General features: G+C 35.4%; 2 protein-coding genes across 4 annotated transcripts; one reads left to right on the forward strand and one right to left on the reverse strand.

The window, feature by feature from the left end:
• Nucleotides 1-3065: 3065 nt before the first annotated feature.
• On the reverse strand, nucleotides 3066-5430 carry LOC113757431 (probable O-methyltransferase 3). Its single transcript, XM_027300732.1, has 3 exons — nucleotides 4687-5430; nucleotides 3187-3252; nucleotides 3066-3074 (listed from the first exon to the last, which is right to left on the reverse strand). The coding sequence occupies exons 1-3, from the start codon at nucleotides 5428-5430 to the stop codon at nucleotides 3066-3068; spliced, it is 819 nt and encodes a 272-aa protein (XP_027156533.1).
• Nucleotides 5431-12729: 7299 nt separating this feature from the next.
• On the forward strand, nucleotides 12730-14225 carry LOC113760625 (receptor kinase-like protein Xa21). 3 transcript variants are annotated; one of them, XM_027303280.1, is made up of 2 exons: nucleotides 12730-13665; nucleotides 14064-14225. In XM_027303280.1, the coding sequence occupies exons 1-2, from the start codon at nucleotides 12744-12746 to the stop codon at nucleotides 14213-14215; spliced, it is 1074 nt and encodes a 357-aa protein (XP_027159081.1). In that variant the 5' UTR covers nucleotides 12730-12743; the 3' UTR covers nucleotides 14216-14225. The 3 variants fall into 3 exon arrangements, with proteins under 3 accessions (XP_027159081.1, XP_027159082.1, XP_027159083.1); XM_027303281.1 differs by lacking the exon at nucleotides 14064-14225 and adding an exon at nucleotides 13853-13916; XM_027303282.1 differs by lacking the exon at nucleotides 14064-14225 and adding an exon at nucleotides 13857-13916.
• The last annotated feature ends 2528 nt before the right edge of the window (nucleotides 14226-16753 follow it).

Below are 16753 nucleotides of genomic sequence, written 5' to 3' on the forward strand. Positions count from 1 at the left end.
TCGAACAAACACTTGATTGCTTTTGAATATGAAGACCTCTAGTGGAAAGCAATTAACATTGACAGTGCCGAAGCTAATTGCAAGATGAAATTTAACATTAGTGGTGCTGATGAACCAATCCAACTTATAGAGGCCAGTCAAAGGTTTCTGGATTTTGGTAGTATTAATATTGCCATTGCAGAACGTCTCTGGGGAAGACATGAGTATTAGTTTCTTTAAATCTGTGTAATCTAGTTAATGATGCATTATCTGCTTAACAAAATCTAGTATTTTCTTTTTGATTGAACAAAATGGTAGTGCAAGTATTTAAGATCTTCCTCGTGATATTCTTTTGTTTTATTTTTTCCTTCCACCCTACATTCTTTCTGCTCCTAACTCTCAGATACAGGATTTGAATCATGAACCTGATAGCGGGAAATATTCCAAGCTCATTCGTTCGTTCCCTTTAATATTTAATCAACCAAGTTATCCAATAACTTTATAAGCATCAAATTGACATCATCAGACTTTTTTTTTCCCCCTTTTGTGATGGTAACAGTTGCACAAGGAGCCTTTTCTCGTGGAAAATTTGAATTATGTCGGTGGAGGTGAGGCTGATCCAAAATCTATTGTCATTATTGTTTCGCACGAACTGCAAACCTGCACGTAACTTGGCTTCATAATATTCTGCAATGCAACCTTTCTTTCAAAAAAAAGGGGTCTAGACTGCATTGCAGTCCTTGCTTGCTTAAGTATCGGAGAGAAGATGAGACCCACATTTTTTTTTTTGGTTCTTGACACAACAGCAACAATCAAATCAAGGCAACTGTAATCCTCTCGTTGCTGCATTGCATAAATCTGTGAGATTTGTTTATGATACACGAAACATTAAGCTGTGTGATCAAATTCTCAGATCAAATCCTATACCACCTCGTGGTTATGATCGTAAGATCCTTTGCAAAAAATTGCTGGACGTGTCAAATGCTGCTGCCGAGTAAGCATGCAACCTGATCAGCTCAATTCTGAACAATCAAACAGATTCCAGAATCCGGGTCCAATTAGACCAGTGCTTGGGTGACTACAAATCCACCATTGGACTCATTGGTGAGTCCCGCAAGTTATTGATTGCTCGTGACCACTAAGTCCCTCAAAAACAAAGCCGTTGATATTGTTGATGCTGAAATTAAGTGTGAGAGGGGTTTCAATGACACTGGTCTGGCTGAACCAATCGAACTTACAGAGGCTAGTAACAGGTTTCAAGATTTGTGTAGTATTATTGTGGCCATAGCAAAATGTCTCAGTCGGCGGAAAAAATTATAGTACTTATAAATCTATGCAAGCTGAGTTACATAGTTCATGCATCGAATGGATATATTGTTCCTGTGTTTTTCTTTATTTTGACAGAAAAGAATGTTAGGAACAAATAATTTCCAATAGTCTGATGGTAGTGGTTATTTGCACTCTCTATTCTCTAAGCTGTTTTACAAGTAATCTGTGAAGTATGATAATAAAAGTAATCATGAATTTGTTATATTGGTTCAGGCAAAATGGGAGAGAAATTTCTGTAGTTATATAATTGGGCAATTAGATGTCTTGAACAAAATCAAAGCTAGAAAATCTAATGCCACAACAAGATGCCTCAATTAGTTTCTATAAAGCGAATAAGTGCAATTCGTTCAAAAAGTTAAAAAAGGAACCTCCAACTCCCTGTTGAGTTACATGTTGTGGACAAATATAACCGAAAAGAAAAAGGAAAAAAAAACTGTTCTGCTCTTGAACCCCGGACTGTATCCCTTCTTAATTTTAACACTCTCCAGCACTCTCCCTCCAAATTCCAATGGCTTCTCACGGCCAGCCCCAGCCCGATCCCCTGTACCTTTGTTTCCGAATGCTTCACCAAATTTGACTAACAGCAACAAGTATCATTATCCACCAAGCAGGCAAGAACTTATATCCAATTGTTTTGACATTGAATCAATCCGGTACTTCAAGTTCAAAAAAGGAAAAAAAAAAAGAAGATATAGGCAGACCTTTAATATTTTGATTTGGAAAATTGACATAAAAATTGGTGAGTTTAAGGTGTAAAAACTATTTCAATTGTGTGCAATTAATCAAGTTTTTTTTCCCATCTCCCACCTCTTCCACCCTACAGCAAGCTAGGTACTCGATTTGAATTTTAAACTTGATAGTGGAGAAAACTCTGATAACCCTCCCCCGGCTACTGTGAGTTAGTTGAATATTGATTCTCAATCCAATTAATTGAATTTAATATTTAAACAAAGGCTAATGCAAGTTGGTTTAGTTGACAAGAACGGATTACTTTTTCGCAAAAAATAGTATGTTCGAATATGTTTTTCAATAAATTTCATAGAGTTTCACAATAATTTCATTTTTCTCCAATTTTTGTGTTTGAAATAGGACTAGCCACATATATGTTATTTCTTATCCATAATTCACTATTGATCATCTCATTTACCTTAATATCTATTTAAATTTATTTTATTAATATTAAAATTTTTGAGTATAAAGAACGAATTTTTCTTCAAAAAGTTTTATCAATAAAATTTTTGAAACTATTTGTCGAGGTTCGTATATCTAAAAGTGTGGGTAAAATGAAATTGAGAGTTGTGCTGTTTTAATCTTATTACTATGACTTGAATATATTTTTGGGAGAATTGTAATTTTGATCCCCAATCTATAGTGCATGTGTGGAATTATCCCCAATCTATTTCGAAAATCAATTTTGGTCCCCAATCTATTCAATTTTGCGCTAAAGTGGACAATTGACGGAATCTCTTCAATTTCAATCGGAACTAAGTCACGTGAGATCACGTGCCGGCACCTAAAACCCTTTTTCAATTTTTTAATTTCTAAATAACATTTTTTAATATTTTCAGCTTTATTAAACAAAGACATGCAAAGGTTAATCTCACAATCCGAACTACTCCTCTTGTTGGCCACTGCCTTCAAACCCCCAAAACCCACAGCACGAGTAAGAAGCTCAGCTTGGCCTCCAAGTCCAAGTCTCGTTCCTGCCTCCATTAGTAATAGAGATATCTGCAATCAACGCCAGAGACGGACCTAGTTCAACTCTCCTGCACAAACAACAGGAGCAGCAGCAGCAATACTACTTCATAAGCAAGCAAGCAAGCAGCCGAGAGAGAAGAGCGGATGATGATAATTGGAAATCAATGGGATTATACAGACCAAATGATCAAAGGAATTATACTGGTAAGTATATTCTTTCCCTATTAGCCATTCTTCACCGTTGAACTGGAATGAGCATTCATTGAACCACTAGTATATTATTGGTAGGTCATGCTTACGGCTAGAACCGACACTTCATCAGTAACTATAGAATGGGCCTTGTCTCTTTTGCTCAACCACCCGAGGTGCTAGAGAAAGCTCAAGCTAAATTGGATGCTCAAGTAGGGACTGATCGATTGGTCGACAAACATGATCTATCCAATCTTCCTTATCTTCATAACATTATTTTAGAAACACTTCAGTTGTACCCAGCAGCACCAATGCTAATGCCACATGAGTCGTCCGATAACTATAAAATTGGGGGATACAATATTCTGCGAGGCACAATTTTGCTAGTTAATGCATGGGCAGTTCACAGGGACCCAAACGTATGGGATGATCCAACAAGCTTCAAGCCAGAGAGATTCGAAGGCTTGCAGGTTTAGCCATCAAAGTTGATTCCATTTGGGATGGGAAGGAGATCTTGCCCTAGTTCTGGCCTAACACAGCGGGTGGTGGGTTTGGCCTTGGGATCTCTAATTCAGAGTTATGATTGGAAAAGAATTGGCGAGGAGGAAATTGATCTGGCTGAAGGGACAGGAGTGTTCATGCCAAAAGCCAAACCACTAGAAAAAGCGTGTTTTTAAAAAATTGAAAAAGGGGTTTTAAGTGCCGGCACGTGATCTCACGCGACTTAGTTCCGATTGAAATTGAAGAGATTCCGTCAATTGTCCACTTTAGCGCAAAATTGAATAGATTGGGGACTAAAATTGATTTTCGAAATAGATTGGGGATAATTCTGAGCATACACTATAGATTGGGGACCAAAATTACAATTCTCCCTATATTTTTAGTACTTGGAACATTATCCTCTATCTCATATGATGCTAAACAACAGTGGCACCTAAAGATGTACTTTTAACAATAATAGATGGGAGATGTCATTACACTCATATTTTGGATGGAGTTAGATCTTTTTTTTTTTCTTAATGCAAAGCTTGTCTTCATTGTCAAAATTTAGATTTTTTAAGCAGTTGAGATCCTCTATGCCACTACTCGGTGCCAATCCAGTGCCCATCCCACTTATCACATGATGATAGAAGAAATTTAAATAAACAATACATGACAAATTAAATAAATAGGACACTTAGCATAAATATAGAAATGACACTGAATTGCCACTGAAAAAGTAGCACTGAGGATCCCGTGTGTTTTCCAAGTGTAAATAATCTCTAAAGTTTAGGGTGTAAACTGCGATTAATTAACACTATTCATTGTTATTCTGTTTTTACGATTGCCATCTAAGTCAACGCTAGCTCTTGCCAAATCAACCGGTAAGATTAGAGCTTTTTTTTTTTTTTTGGTTTCTAGGAATCATCAAATACTGTATAGCACAATTTATACCTTATTTCTCAAAAAATTCAAATGGTTAAAGCAAGGAGGGTGGATGTCTCTAATTACCTTGAGTAAGATTGCATTATCAGGAGGTACCATCTCTAGCATATTCCCTGCAACAAAGTCCAAGTTCTCAGTTCTCTGTTGGTTGGACACCACATGTGGGAGATCACATACAAGACATTCTAAGTTGGGAAAATTTTGGGCAATGGCCTTAACAAATTCACCAGTGCCTCCTCCAACATCAACTAAAGATGTCAGGTCCTCAAACACAGACTTGCATTGGGTCATCACCACCTCAACGATTAAACTAGAGTCACCAGCCATGGCTTCATTAAAGATTTTCCCAAATTGAGGTTCTGCAGCAGCATAAGACCAGAAGTTTTTCCCATGTGCTGTATCAAATGGAGAGGGATCATCGTTCTTGAACCACTCAGTCAAGAAATTCCAGGGCTTCAGTGCAATAGGATCGCTCACATAATATAGAAATGCCCTCATATTGAAAGGCTCATTCTTTAAAAGAAGACGGCCTGTAGTAGAGAGCGAATAACCTTCATTTTGCCGGACAAAGAAGCCAGCATTTGATAAGAATCGCATTAAGCGATGGATGTGGATAGATTTAGAAGGGTTGATTGGGAGGGCAGAAATGAGGCCAGAAAGCGTGATGGGCTTCCCATGTTGAGCAATGACATCTGGGATTCCCAATTCAATTGCACATTTTAGAGATGCACATTTTCTGAAGTTGAATATTTGGCTCCCTGCATAGTCTTGAGCTTCACGAAGCTCAACAAGATTCTCAACCTTTTCCATTCTTAGAACTTTTGGAATTACATGGAGTTAGGCTACTTAATCGCTCTACAAGTTGAACAAACACCATTTCCATATTTATAGAGGAATAATGCAAAAGGAATTGTCGCTTATAACTCCATGCATATAAAAGTGGCTACTCTTTTTCCGTCCCATTGTTAATGTTATGTTTTCACTTTTTGAATATTCAAAATGAGAGTAATTTTCTAAAGGTTAACATAATATTTTATTAGCTCTCCCACTTACTTAACCATTTGAAAAAGTTACATTTTTCACCTGCCAATGCATTACTCATACTTTTAAATTTTGAATTTGAGGATAGTATTGTAAAATCACACAAATCTACCTTATTCGGACACAATAATTACATATTCCCTTAAAAAGTTAGTTTCCTGAAAAAATGACTCAAATATAGGACAGAAGAAGTTTTATTTGTATTGAAAATGTAGAATGTTTGTTTGGCTTTTACGTTTTCAAAAATTAGAAGTTCTTTCCAAAAGCATTTTGTGGGCTCTTTAAGAATCAGCTTTTTCAAATTAATAACCCAATATAATAACTAAAAAAAAAAGAAAAAGAGAAAAAGTCAGCTCTTAAATGGTGAGGGTGTAGTTCGAACTTCCAAAAAGAATCAGCTTTTATTTTAAAGAAATCATATTTTCCATGAAGACCATACAGTTGTACAAAACTCTTAAATTGTACTAAACAGCCATCCCTGCAAGTGAACTCCATCCATGTCTTACAAAGCAATTACAAATTACAAATCCCAATAAAGATTTAGTCAATAATAACCAGCCGGAACAGATTGTGTCATGAGCTCACCGCCAAAAAACCGGCATCAATCAACAACAAATGGACCAAATTTACAGAATTGTCCACCTACTTCAAGTGCTAATAGGGGACCAAAGTTTACTGTTCATATCTCAAACTCCAATGTTTATTATTGTTAAGCTTGAGATTAAGATATTCAGTATTTTTTTTTAAAGATAGATATTCAGTTTTATAAATAAATACCCGACTGAGGACAGCAGGCAGGAACGGTTGCAGGGTTTTTGTCATTTTACACAGCGCGTAACTTTGGTTGCACACAGCGTAACTTTGTTTGTACAACGTGTAACTTTAGTACAAAAATTTGCGAACCCCACACATGTTGTGAAAATCGATATACAATTTGTGATTTGGACCACACATTTTTTTTGGCCAAAATCTGGCCGTTGATTGTTCAGGGACGGTCATTCTGATGACCATCCCTGCCCTTTGTGCCCCGACTGAATAAGACAATGGGATAATGTATTGATATATAAGACAAAGGGCTGTCTTATCTTGAAAATACACCAAAAACTGGTCGGCTACCAAAACCCCATTAAAAAATAGATAAAAGCCAGCTGAATACAGAGTTATAAGGGTGTGGGTGTGTTCTTCTCTCACGAATTGAGAATCATATGATTCTCAAAATGACAAGTCAAAGTCCAAGAAATTAAATCCCAGATTTTTAGATGTTATTGTTGTCGTTAAAATAAATTTTGTTCGGTGATTTCCAAATATAAGAGGTAAACGACCAAATACTTAATGTCAATGATGTTTATTTTGGTGGATTCTAAAATGAAAGTATCAAAGAGAGTTAAATCTCATGGATTATCAAATAGCAATGGAACCTAGCACTTGAGCAAGAGCATATGTCTGGAGGCTCAAAACACTGTCAAGTTTAATCGAGCATTAAAAAAATAAAAATCTTAATTGAGCATATGTAAAACTTTTGTTTATTAGTTTCAAATGTTTACTGTATGTCTAATCACAATTAAATGGATAAAGTTTTACTAAGGATCTGTTTGATAACATAAAAAAGTGCTGAATCTGAATTTTTTCAGACATTAGATGTTTTGACTGTTTGATAAATGAAAATCCATTTGCTAAATTTGTTAAGTAGTGCTGAACTTGTGTGTATTTTTTTCAGCACAAGAAGCCTAACTGAATGCTTAATTCTGATAAGAATCAATAAAATTATTTCAATTACCTTATCTTATCTACCAAATATACCCTTGTTTGATAATTATGTTCAAAATTTTTATCTAATTAAACAACTTAATATTTTCTATCTAATGATTTTCTATTTCTCTTTTCTCCCTTTTAAATGACTTTCACATCTTCTGCATACTCCTCATATAATATATTTCATCTTTTATATTAATTTGATTTAAAAATAAATATTGTCATTTTCATATCTAACATTTTTAGCTAATTAAATCATAGGTTCTATTTCTTTTTTGGATGAAACGATATAAGGGCAAAATTATCAAATTTAACTTATTAAGCATTTAGTTATAAATATTTATCAAACAGTATAAATAGGTTTAGCATTCAAATTCAGACATTTATATATTTCTTTTCAATGCTTAAAATTCAGCAAATTAATTGTTTCAATATTCAGATTTTAGAATTCAGACTTCAGAATTCAGATTCAGTTTTATCAAACGGAACCTAAAACGTGCACACTCTAACTCGGTGTAAGTTAAGGTTTAACAACAACAATGACATTTAAAAATTTGGGATTTAATTTTCTTGGATTTTGAAAAATTCTTGTCATTTTGAAAATCATGTGATTCTCAATTATTGAGAGAAGAATAGATCCTTATAAATCTGTATTCAGCCGGCTTTTATCTGTTTTTTTTAATGGGGTTTTGATTGCCGACCATTTTTTGGTGTATTTTCAAGATAAAACACTCCTTTGTCTTATATATCAATCATTACCTCTTTGTCTTACATGTCAATCTCCATTACCGGCCGCTTGTTGATTTATGATGCCGCCTTATACATCAATTCATTTCCAACCTGCCTTAGATATTGTATTTTCGAAATACAGAGTCTAATGCATGCATCTGCTACTTTCTTTTGAGGTTTTCTCTGTGGTCTTGGAAAGTCAATCCATCTACTCGGGTGCCCCAATCCTGAATTGGATACTCTTGCTTTGACTTTCACTATGGTACTCTATTTTTGTGGAGTAAACGACACAAATATTTTTAAACTATTCAAAATTTATTATTTTGATCTTCAAATAAAGGACTCTTATGACAATTGTGTTTTAAAATGTATTATGAAAGACTTGTTTAGATCAGCCTTGCTTTGGTTGTTTTATTTGATAATTTTTGTATATAGAATTAGGCTATAGCAGTAAATAGTTGTATTTTGTATGGCAGGTTGAATTTCGGGTTCATCTTGGTTGTTGCCAATTGCTACGGACGTACATGGCAGGAAGACTTAAAAGTTAGTATGTACAAAATTTTAGTTATTTTGGTTTTGATTCTAGACAGGGTGGTTACTTTTTTCCTTGATTCTAGATAGGGTGGAGAGGTTGAGGCTCATGAACCTTGATTCTTTTTTTTTTTTTTTTCCTTTTTCATTCTATTTTTTGAAATTTTTTTTTTTTTTAACTTTTCGACAAGTGGTTTTCTGGAACCATCAACTTCCCGAGTTGGGGTGGTTACTTCAACAACCCATATGTTTTTTGAGGTTTTTTTCATTAAGTTTTTCAAGTCATCTTTTTCCTCTCAAGGAATAATTGATTTAAAAGTCTTTTGAGGTATATTTTGGACAGTTAGACTGACAAAATTGTAGGGCATCCATGTTTAACTTTGTGATTGGTAGTTTTTGGTTATGTTCAAATTTGCACTAATTAACAACAATTCAAAAAGATGCTACAAGACTGTTTTACCAAGATCCATTAATGTTAAACCAAATTAGTAACATAATCAAGAATTAATTATAGATTGTCATCACATTTTTCATAGTAAAACATGGAATTCAAAATAGTACCTTTATAAATCTCTAATTTTTATCGATTATCAACATATTTTCCCCCTATAATTCATCTAGAATGATTTTTTTTTAATTCCTATTAATCTTAGATCTTGGCTCCACCACTAATTGATAGCTCCAACTCCCATTTCGGTTTTGACATGGTCTCGTGAGCAGAAAGATTACAACTATTGGTTTGAATCAGTCAGGATAAGCACAAAGTAATGGAACCGTCGCTATGGACGTTTAATGTAGATGTTTACAGGATAAGCCAATTGATCTAATTGATCTAGGAATAGGTCCTTCAAATCTATTAAATGCAAGGGAAAGATCAATCACATCTTGCATACCTCCAATTGTACTAGGGATGATCCCTGAAATTTGATTCATAGAAACATTTAACAGTGTTGCAGCCTTTAAACTTCCGATTTCTGAGGGAAGAGAGCCACTCAAATAGTTTGAAGACAAATCAAGATGCAAGAGATCACCGAGGCTCCCTAAGCTTGAAGGTACAGCAGAGTTAAATTTGTTGGAACTTAGATAAATGTATCTTAGATAAATAGTTGTATTTTGTATGGCAGGTTGAATTTCGGGTTCATCTTGGTTATTGCCAATTGCTACAGATGTACATGGCAGGAAGATTTAAAAGTTAGTATGCACAAAATTTTAATTATTTTGATTTTGATTCTAGATAGGGTGATGTTATGTCCCGATTTTGGGATGTGACAACACATATAGTGGCTTCTTTTCTTCTAAATTCTCTTGTTCATTGCACGAATGAGGAGAGAGTTATCTTGGCTGAAAATTTTTGAAGGCTTTTCTGAACTGAAAAGGGAAAAGTGGATTAAAAAGGATCAAGTGATGATATTCCATCCAACTTGCTTGGGAATCCATCAATGGTTGTCAATTAATCAAAATTATGAAATTATGAAGATGAATTGTGTTTTGACTTGAAGAACAAAATTAGTCCAAACCCCAAACATTGGGAATCAAAAGTGCAATTTTCCCTTCATGATAGAAATGATACACCATGAAGGCCTAAACTGGTTTCTATCAAATATGGTTTACTTTTGTCATAGGTTGTAAATTATTTTCGTTGAAGTGGTAATATAAAAATCTTCTATTATGCTTGAATAACAAATTGATTGTCGAAAAATGTTTTTGATTTCTTCCACAAAATTCTGTAGTTTCCCAGCTTGCAACAAGTTGAAGCTCAAAAAGCCAAATTGAATACATTTATTCCACCAGCTAAACAAATGCCTTACTATCATTACAATACAAGTATTATAGAGATTAAATACTTGGCCTTTGTGGTTTCACAGAACTTGAACTGCAACAGAGTATATTTAAATATCAAAACAAGCCAATGTTCCACATATCATATACCAACCAATGAATATTAAGCGCAAATAAGTAAAATCGATGTATATAAAAGGCAATGCTCAAAAGCTTTATGCGTAATAGCATTTTTTTCAGCATATATATTTGCTACAAAATAAAAAGTCTAACTATATGAAACAGAACCTGACTTGTCTTGCACGGTGGACACCCGCTAACCTTGATGCTATAGTCTCTGAAGACTATTCTAATGTCACCGAATAGCGACCTGATATTGTGCGAAGTTCTAACCCAGCAAGATGTTTAAAGAAGACTTGACGGTGGCCCTTCGCCGCCCCGGTCCCTTAGGGTAGGGCTGTAATCAAGTCGAGTCGAGCGCGAGTATTGCTATACTCGAGCTCAACTCGACAGTAGAGATATGTTGCTCGACTTCGAGCTCGAGCTCGAGTGAGTAACAGAAATGGAGTTCGCACTCGAACATGAAAAATTGCTCGAAAACTCGAGATCGATTCGATTTCTTGTGAGTATGACTCGAGCTCGAGTACTTGACTCGAGCTCGAGATTCTTGTCCACTTCTAGAATTATTTTTTCCTCTCAAATTATTTTTTTCCTTGTGAAATGACTATATGACCTATAAATATTTTAAAGCTATAGCCAACATTTTGGTAATTTAGACAACTCCAAGCCTAAAAGAGTAAAATTGTAATAACTAAATATATAATTTTTAATTAATTAATTTGTGCTCGTTAAGGCTCGACGAGCCATCGAGCTTGACAAATTAATACTCGAACTTGGCTTGATATATTAACGAGCTACTCGAGCTCAACTCGCTCTCGGTCAAAGCTGAGTGCGAGTCAAGCTTTTGACCGAACTACTCGCGAGCTGCTCGCGAGGAGTTTGGTTCGTTTACATCCCTACCTTAGGTTCCCTCCTTACTGGCGTGTTTAAAAAGCACGTTATTCATACCTTATTTACACACACTGATTTGTTTGCATCATCAACACATTTTTCAATCACCTTTTTATCTCATATACATCACATAAAAAAAGTGCTACATTCTTGCACAAAATTATCTCAAATAATTTACAATCCAAACGCCTAAATTTGAACTTGGTTAGAAATAAATGTAATGAGCTTTTTCCAATGTGGTGAAACTTTTAAAGTAATGACGACTAGATATGAAAGTGTTGAAAATATGCTTGAATTTTCTAAAAAGCAGTGACAAAAACCAAATTATATATATATATATATATAGAAAGTAATATTATGATACTTTATTGGAACAAGTATTTGTCCGATTAAAAAGATGATAGGAGTTAAAAGAATAGTTCATAAAATATTTTTCAAATAGTAGCAGATCAAACAAATATAATTTGCAAAAAATTGTTTGTTCATGATATACCACAAACTAGTTAATTTACGTTTTTAATAAAATCTGAGCAATCATATCATCTGTAGTATAATGCTCGGATAACAAATTGATTGCCCAAAAAATGTTTTTGATTTCTTCCACAGGATTATATAGTTTCTAAGCTTCCACAGGATTATATAGTTTCTTCCACGTCAACAATCAAAATTGAAGGATATAATAAATTGGAAGAGAAGAAGTCTAGAGCTCACTTTCAGGGGAGACTTCAGAGACGACCGGAGGTAAGATAATGAGCTGCATCTTCCCCGATATTGAGACTACTTAATAATTTGAAGCATTAATGTTCCACCCACCTTGGATACACAAATAATTTGAAAGCCGTATTCAATTTTAAAGCCGTATTCAATTTTAATTCACATATTTTGCTAGAAAGTGACCCTACGGAATGATAGACATCTATGCTAGTTGGTCATAGCTACGTCTATCTCGATTCGATGCATAGAGCCGATGATTTGATTTCATATGAACTAGATGGTATAATAAAAAGATCTTGCAAAGTTTCGTGCAGAGGCAAATATTTTAGCTAAAAAAAAAAAATACTTTGAAAACTTTAAAACATTTAAGGGATGAAAATGAAAATTTCACAATCTATCTTGGGACGATGACTCCTATTGATGTTATCATAGTTAATTGATGTTCCCCACCTCCACGTGTGTGTTACTGTGTCATGAAGACTTCCACGCTCGTCTTCAGTATATATGATTTTGCTGCTGACACTAATTCATGCGAGTTTCAGTCAAAAAAAATCTCAACTTGATCAATGAGCAAGGCCATGGGCAAAATTCACTACCTTTTCTTGATAAATTTTAGCTTAGTTTCGTTAGCCATGATGGCTGCCGGCAACAGTAATGTTACAACGGATCAATTAGCGCTTCTTGCGCTAAGAGATCGCATGATCAATTCAGAGCCTCGAGAAATCTTGGCAAAAAACTGGTCCATTACCTCCTCCGTCTGTGATTGGATAGGGGTCACCTGCGGGTCTCGACACCGCCGAGTGACTGCCTTGAATATCTCAAAGATGAACCTTACTGGTACCTTACCTCCTCAACTTGGGAACCTGTCCTTTCTGGTTTCCCTTAACATTAGCAGGAACAATTTCCATGGAGAGTTGCCCCCTGAGTTAGTTCACTTGCGCAGATTGAGATACCTTAATTTTAGGACCAACAATCTCAGTGGAGAGCTTCCCTCCTGGTTTGGTTACTTACACAAACTCCAATTCCTGTCTCTCGGAAACAATAGCTTTTCGGGTTCTATCCCGCCTTCCATCTCTAACATGTCAAAATTGGAGACGCTATGTCTGTCTTTCAATTCCATTGAGGGGACCGTTCCAACAGAATTTCAGAATCTTCATAATTTGAAGACTTTGGTTGTTGAGTATAATCCGCTTTCCGGTCCTTTGCCTCTCCATGTATTCAACATTTCCTCACTGGAAAACATTGCCTTCTGGAATAACAACCTATATGGCATTCTTCCGGACGACATCTGTCAGCGCCTTAAGAAACTTACATGGCTTAATCTAGCGTACAACAATTTGATCGGTCGAATACCTTCAACGGTGTCTCAGTGTTCACAGCTTCGGTATCTTTCCTTGTCTGGGAACCATTTCACTGGACCGATACCCATGGGAATTGGGAACCTGACAATGCTGGAGCAAATACACCTGCAGATGAACAATTTAACAGGTAAAATGCATTAGTGACTGCTTTCATTCCTATCTTTTAAGTATACATTAAGCTTATGTTTCTGTTCTTGTATATGCTTCATAGATATCTAGTAAGCTTATGCTTCTGTTCTTCTATATGGAGGTTTCATAGAAACATAATAACTATACCAACATTTGTCCTTTTTTTTTTTTGGCGGTTTTGATAGGCAGTGATGTGAAAGCCCAGCCTCTCTCTATTAGTCTAGATTAGTCTAGATGCAAGTTACCTTTATGTACGAGCGTGCATATATTCTTTGGTAAATTACATTTACCTCTTTTGAGGTTTGATTAAATAACGTATCAGATCCTAAGGTTTGTCAAATAGATTTATAACATAAACACTCTTTTCGCATGGGTCTTAACCCTTTAACATTACAGGCCTTCATCAAATCCACTTTTATGACAGATCTTGGCTTTCCTCTGATATTCTCTTACCAATTCATGCATTAAAAGAACACTATCTGCTAAAGCAGCATCAATTGTTGGAAGGGGAGATCGATGTCTGCCTTTCACAAAAGCATTTTGAGTAGTTGAAATGAACGTGGGAAGCACGGTCTTCAATCTAACGGCAAGCATTGCAGCAATACACTCGTATAAGTGTATTAAAGTAGGAAATAGGTCTATAGTCCTTCATATGCATAGCATCCGTCACCTTTGGAATCAAAGTACAGAAGTACTGTTTAGGGGATAGAACATATAACATTATTGTTCAAAACAGAACTTTATAGCATCTGCAATCTCCCTTCCAATTGTATCCCCGCTGCCTTTAAAGAATTCACTGGCATATCCATCTGGTCCAGGTGATTTCCCATTCTTCAAGCCAGGTGTTTGCAATTCTTGTTTCTACTCATCAGAGATAATAGGAGAGATCATCTCTAATAGATACCTTGATTTTAGAACTAAAAAGATTCTTATAATATTGAACTGCTATTTCCTTCATCAACTCATAATCAGTTACTCTTTCTCCAGCATCTGTGATTAAGGACAAGATTTTATTTCTAGCAATATTGCTCTTCATTTTTCTAGAGAAAAAAATAGTATTTCTGTCCTCCATATTTAGTCACTGAATTCGAGATTTTTCTTTGAAAAATTGCTCCTCAGCTATCACTAGTACTGCAAACTTATTAGTTGCTGACTTACACTTCTAGATCAGCTCACTATTTCTAGGTTCTGATTGGAAAGCAACATGAATGCTATCCAATTGAGCCTTCTTTTGCAGCATTCTGGCACTGGTACTACTGAAGTGCTTTTTATTCAAGAGTTTGAGCTCAACTTTCAATTTTCTAGGCTTTTCACACACTTTTGAGTGGATTACCAACAACAACAAGTGACCAAGAAGCCCTTAGCACATCACTAAACTGCTCATGCTTCAACCAAAAACTGTGAAATTTAAAGGGCTTGGGACCAAAGTCTATAGTATCTACAGTTCTGACAGAAACTTGAGAGTGATCAGACACATTTGGAGGCAAAAATTCAACTTTCATTCCTAGAAGAGGAGTACCATGCATCATTTGCAAACACCGTATCAAATTTACTATATATTTTAACTCCATCATCTATCAAACTACACCAAATATAATATAGTCCTATACTAGGAACTTCATCTACATCCATCGTCTCAATAAAGGTATTAAACTCCTCTATTTACCTAAAGTCAAAATCATAACCACCAAATTTATCCTCAGCAGATCTTAGAGCATTGAAATCTCCAAGGATCGCCCAAGGATTACCACCTATTTGCTGGTTCAACTCCATCAAATACTTCATAAAGGTCTTCTATCTGCAGGTTTATTCATACCATATACCATAGTTACCATAAAAGGGATCTTTAAGGTCACAACTTGTACTAAGCAAGTGATTGCTTCATGGTGCATTTTAAAAAGTTGCCACTGCACATTTGTCCCATTTCACCAAAACAAGACTCTACCAGCAGTATTACTAGTAGCACTATGAAAATAGCTCCATCCAGGCATACATCTTTGCATTACATTATCTATGTTACGCATTTTGACTTTATTCTCAAAAATGCCAATACTATCCACATGTAATTCAGATATTAGTTTTTACATAGCTATTTGTTTTACAAGTATATTGAGACCTCTAATATTCCAACATATGACTTCATGATGAGATAGGCATCTTGTTACACTTTCCCTTCCGCCTCTGCTTGAACTTTACACTTTTTGAACTTTTTGCAGTAATATTACTATCAATATCCTCTCAACTCGATAAAGAAGAATAACTATTTGCAATTAGTAGGGCAATCTCAATACCATTGATAGGAATTGACTTTCCCATCATATCAGCAACTGGCTCACTACAACCACTCTCAGGGATCATGTTACTATTCTCTTTTGGTAAAGCCATTTCCAATATTTTATGATCCATCACATCTTTCCCTTTGTCATGATTCTGTTCAAGCTCCATAATAGACTTGCCAGCCTTTGCAACAATCATTCTTTTTTCTTCTTGGATAGTAGGTTTACTGTTCTTTACACCAACCATTGTCTCTTCTTTCTGTTTGGGCATCCATTTTTTAATCACCTGGGGAACTGACAGACATTTATTTGCCTAATGTCCAAAACTCCAACAGTGGTTACAACTGGATAATACCCACTCATACTCCACTTGCTAATAATCCTTCCTCCAAAATTCATTGACAAATGGGATGCTCGTAGGTCTTGCTGTCTTTATATCTAATTCAACACAGACCTTAGCAAATCCAACTCTTGTTTGAGCTGCGGTATGATGATCAGTATATAGTGGTTTTCCCACAACACTAGCTAGTTTGCTAAGAACACTAGGGGTATAATAGTGCAATTTGCCAGTTTCAAACTAGGGAATCGAATCCAAATGGGCACAGTGGAATAGATATCCTTAGACAGATCAAAATCCAGACTCCAAGGCTTTAAGAAAAGCATTTTACTACCCCATAGCCAGGGTGATTGCTCGAGTACCTCATTTTTACTAGCCTCGTCAGAGAAGTTAAACACAAAGATCCCCTGCTTAGCACAGAAAATTTCCATTTTTCCCAAGTGGTTCCACTTCGTATCAACAAATTTTTTGAT

Source organism: Coffea eugenioides, chromosome 2, assembly GCF_003713205.1.
Source record: "Coffea eugenioides isolate CCC68of chromosome 2, Ceug_1.0, whole genome shotgun sequence".
Lineage (NCBI taxonomy): Eukaryota > Viridiplantae > Streptophyta > Magnoliopsida > Gentianales > Rubiaceae > Coffea > Coffea eugenioides.